Here is a 5,165-nt window from a genome sequence, read left to right as displayed (position 1 = left end):
TGCCTGCAGCAGACTGACTACATCATATCAGTCTAGGAAAAGGCATGGGACAGTCTTTTTTTGTTTTGTTTTTAATTCGCTTTCATACTGTTGCTGTATATTGTGACATGTCAGGAATTTATTTGTGCAGACTTCTAAAGTTACTGAAAGGTCCACTTTAAGAGCTTTCAAACAACATCAATAGAACACTCCTTTACAAAAAGAGTCTGACGGCAACAAAGATCTCATATTGCTGTTTACAGAGTGCGGAACACAGAGGAGACGGACCGTGCACACCATTACAGCTACATGCTGGTGGCTGACATGGCCATGGTGGCTATGAGATCGATATCTGCCGACACAGAGACAAATGTCAGTCACTTTATGGAACTTCATACACGACAAAAGGTGACAGTTCCCGAGTCCTGGCGCTGATAGTGTGTCATATGAGACACCATCTAATCATCCCATAATGCAATATATATATATATATATAGTGACAACAGTACAGATTCATCTCGTCCTCAGCCGCTGCAGCCACAGAGCACATATACACGTACATACATACATATATATATATATATATATAGATGACGCTCATTCACTATTCCTCGGATCAAAGATGGAGTCAACAGACAGGCTGGAATATTTTACTCCTCCATGTGGCTGCAGCGTGTATGATACATTGTACGTTTTATCTTTAATTTGATCTTTATAAAAGCATAGAAAAAATTATTACCAAATTAACACTTCTATATGTAAACAGACATCGTATTACTTAGAAGGTCTCATGCACACGTGCGCAAATACAGGCGTATTGCCATACAGTGTATTATGTATCTGCGGCACCCGGGAGTCCCATAGGAATGTATGGACAGAACACGCTGAACGTTGGTGTATGCACAATTGGGAACGTAGGGCGGTGTGCATGTAAACGCCAGTACTCCCATTTACTTTTGTACATTGTTTTCTGAAAAAATGCCGCGGGGTAAAATTACCATCTGAAGAAATTTTTCAGCACTCTCAGATCACCACAAAGTTGCCCACAAATACGTTTCCGGGCTCCCCTGAGTAAAGCCCCGTTCACATTGAGCGATTTATCGCGCGGTAATATCGCACTCCGATGCATTTCAATGGGGCAAAGGGTCCTGCTGTTGCGGGTTGTGTGTCGCTACAGCAGGACCCTTTTTGGAGCGGATTTAGCCGCGATTCATGCTTGGTCAATGCAAGCTTGAACGCGATATCGCGCGGCAAATCGCGCAATAAGCAAATTGCGCGACAAACGCGCGATTTGCATATCGTGCAGTGGGAACGGGGCCTTAATAAAAAGCAGTTTCAGCTGCAACACTAACCCCCAAGCCAAAGCTGACTCCTGCAGTACCTGTTCTTTGCCACAAGATGTCCTCAGTCTTCTGAGTTGAATGATGCCTGGTGTCACTCAACCTGGAAGACTTAGGCCTTGTTCACACCAAGCGCGGAGCAGGTGCAGAGCAGATCAGTTGCAGACCGGATCAAAACTGCGTCCAATGTATTCCAATGGTATTTTTTGCTCCAGTTCATATATCGTAGCGTGCAGTTCCAGAGCAGGTGACAAAAATGCAGCAGGTCCTATTTTACCTGGTCTGGATCTGCAAACGCATCAAAAATGCATGCAAATGCCTGGAACGCACTGAAAGCCCATTTTAAACGTTAACATTTTAAATTTTTTTTTGCCAAAAACGCATCTAAAAGACTAGCGTGCGTGTGCAGAAACCTGACCGGATCTGCTCTGCATTTGGTGTAAACAAGGCCTTAGGAATGAAGACATTTAACCTGGAAGACTGGGGGGCGGTTAGGGGCGTCAACACGGTGCATTTTCTACATTAGTGAGGACCACCCAGCCGGGAGAAGGAGAGGTGGAGGGGAGGAAGAACCATCATAAACCCAGACTGAAGACTTCAAAAAATGAGCGCTTGCAAAAGTGGTCACTGGCCATTTACAGCTAAGCATTGGTTGTCAGTGGTCACATCATGTAACCCCCGCAAGCAATGGTGGTCAGTGGGAGCAATTTTTATCTCCACACCCCTATTGGTGGTCAGTAACAGTATTAAACTCCCCCCACCATGGGTGCCTAGTATCTGTACTATGTAAACTCCCCCCACCATGGGTGCTAAGTACCTGTACTATGTAAACTCACCCCACCATGGGTGCCTAGTACCTGTACTATATAACCTCCCCCACCATGGGTGCTAAGTACCTGTACTATGTAAACTCCCCCCACCATGGGTGCCTAGTATCTGTACTATGTACACTCCCCCCACCATGGGTGCCTAGTATCTGTACTATGTACACTCCCCCCACCATGGGTGCCTAGTATCTGTACTATGTACACTCCCCCCACCATGGGTGCCTAGTATCTGTACTATGTACACTCCCCCCACCATGGGTGCCTAGTATCTGTACTATGTACACTCCCCCCACCATGGGTGCCTAGTATCTGTACTATGTACACTCCCCCCACCATGGGTGCCTAGTATCTGTACTATGTACACTCCCCCCACCATGGGTGCCTAGTATCTGTACTATGTACACTCCCCCCACCATGGGTGCCTAGTATCTGTACTATGTACACTCCCCCCACCATGGGTGCCTAGTATCTGTACTATGTACACTCCCCCCACCATGGGTGCCTAGTATCTGTACTATGTACACTCCCCCCACCATGGGTGCCTAGTATCTGTACTATGTACACTCCCCCCACCATGGGTGCCTAGTATCTGTACTATGTACACTCCCCCCACCATGGGTGCCTAGTATCTGTACTATGTACACTCCCCCCACCATGGGTGCCTAGTATCTGTACTATGTACACTCCCCCCACCATGGGTGCCTAGTATCTGTACTATGTACACTCCCCCCACCATGGGTGCCTAGTATCTGTACTATGTACACTCCCCCCACCATGGGTGCCTAGTATCTGTACTATGTACACTCCCCCCACCATGGGTGCCTAGTATCTGTACTATGTACACTCCCCCCACCATGGGTGCCTAGTATCTGTACTATGTACACTCCCCCCACCATGGGTGCCTAGTATCTGTACTATGTACACTCCCCCCACCATGGGTGCCTAGTATCTGTACTATGTACACTCCCCCCACCATGGGTGCCTAGTATCTGTACTATGTACACTCCCCCCACCATGGGTGCCTAGTATCTGTACTATGTACACTCCCCCCACCATGGGTGCCTAGTATCTGTACTATGTACACTCCCCCCACCATGGGTGCCTAGTATCTGTACTATGTACACTCCCCCCACCATGGGTGCCTAGTATCTGTACTATGTAAACTCCCCAACATGGGTGCCTAGTACCTGTACTATATAACCTCTCCCACCATGGGTGCTAAGTACCTGTACTATGTAAACTCCCCCCACCATGGGTGCCTAGTACCTGTACTATGTAAACTCCCCCACCATGGGTGCTAAGTACCTGTACTATGTAAACTCCGTTGGTGGTCACTGGCTGTAAAATTTTATTCTGTGTTCTGCAGTAGTCAGTAATCTCCTATGCCACTATTTCTCTCTCTCGCTCCTGCTGGGAATAAGCATGTAGCATCGGGCAGGGATCACTTATGGTTCCACTGCTTGGTGCTGGAACCCAGAAAGTCTTCCTGTATATGGCACCCTGCTGCTGTTTTACAATGTACCCAACAGGTGGCAGACTTGGCTCAGGTCACACACAGAGCCGGTGGGGCGCACACAGAGAGCCGGTGGGGCTCACACAGAGAGCCGGTGGGGCTCACACAGAGAGCCGGTGGGGCGCACACAGAGAGCCGGTGGGGCGCACACAGAGAGCCGGTGGGATGCATGTGGCCCGCAGACCATGTATTGGTCACCAGTGCCTTAGATCCCTTCTACAGCTAGTACATAGTTGTGATAAAAATGTAAATTTACGTTGGACCTCCTACCTGGCTGATCCATTGCCAACACTCCTGTGTCTGGAATCATGCACAAAAAGGGGGAGGAGAGACAGATAGAAAAACTTTGTTTTTGCGTCACCTATAGGTACCCCTGTGATTCCTTAGATATGCAAACTCCTTACTCATCCCTGTCATCCAGCTGTAAACTAGGAATTTGAAATAACAGAATCATTGGTGATCCCCAGGACAGCACAAGAAAGGAAAATACTAAAGGCTGCATTTGCAAGCTTGCTTGAGTTGCAAAAAAATGAATGACAATTCTAGTTCTCCAATATCACTGTGTGAATAGTCTTGATGACCACGTGATGTATTTATGGATGTAATGTGGTTTCCACACATTAGTAACCAGGGATGACAGTCTCACCTCTGTATTGGAGACTCCAGGGGGAAGGGTTCCATGTTTATAATCCTCCAGAAGCTGTACGACCTCCTTAAGGCGACTCTGAAAAACATAAGAATGAGAGTGTTTCAGTTATAGCGCACAATCCAGGTCATGTGATCAGGCAATGAGAAGTGCCGGTATCCACCACTTTCTATCGTGTTTCTGAGTCATTCTGGTTGGTTGCTGGCGGTACCCATCTATTTTTTTCTCATTGAAACAGTGATGTCACATGCACAGTAAGGCCCATTGTGGTACGTTGATGCGTGTTATGCGGTGCATCAACATTTGTTGCGTTAAGACAGCCTATTCAAAATGAATGGGCTGCCAAAATGATTGGGCTGCCACAACGAATGGGCTGCCACAACGAATGGGCTGCCACAACGAATGGGCAGCCAATGCATCAAAATGCATTACAAAAATGGTAGAATGCAAGGTGCATTGGGGTGCCATTAAGAAGAAATGGCACCGCAGTGCACCAATGAATGTAACATGTGTTGCCACAAGGTAATAGTGAATGATTCCTAAAGTCTAAAAGTGAATTATACGTTAAAGCTTCATTCCAGGCAGATATAAAAAGACACAAATTAGGAAAAAAACTTAAATGCAAACCATGCTTGCCAATCAAAGCCAATCAGTTCATGTGACAAGCAACATGCTGATAGGGGAAGAGAGCAAAATGACAGAGAGATGAGCTCATCAGTCTGCTGCTTCTCCTTTCACTGTCCAGTCACAGGCTGGGGGGGATCCAGGCTAGGTTGAATGATGCCAGCCATCAGACCGAGGACATCTAGTGGTAGAAAAGATGTACTGAGGGGACAGCTCTGGATTGAAGGCAAATACAG

General features: G+C 47.1%; 1 protein-coding gene across 1 annotated transcript in view; it reads right to left on the bottom strand.

Moving 5' to 3' along the window:
• The window catches only part of SFXN5 (sideroflexin 5), a gene marked incomplete at its 5' end in the record, with an annotated part of 156,979 nt that extends 152,590 nt beyond the window's left edge, over positions 1–4,389 (bottom strand). Inside the window, one exon of the mRNA XM_018561207.1 lies at positions 4,306–4,389. Within this exon, the coding sequence (XP_018416709.1) occupies positions 4,306–4,389 (84 nt within the window). The remainder of the gene's footprint in view (positions 1–4,305) is intronic.
• Positions 4,390–5,165: the final 776 nt, after the last annotated feature.

The sequence above is a fragment of the Nanorana parkeri genome, unplaced genomic scaffold (genome assembly GCF_000935625.1).
Source record: "Nanorana parkeri isolate BGI_ZX_2015 unplaced genomic scaffold, ASM93562v1 scaffold507, whole genome shotgun sequence".
In the NCBI taxonomy this organism is placed as follows: domain Eukaryota; kingdom Metazoa; phylum Chordata; class Amphibia; order Anura; family Dicroglossidae; genus Nanorana; species Nanorana parkeri.
Note: the sequence above shows the minus strand (reverse complement) of the source record. Positions and strands in the feature narration are given on the sequence as shown.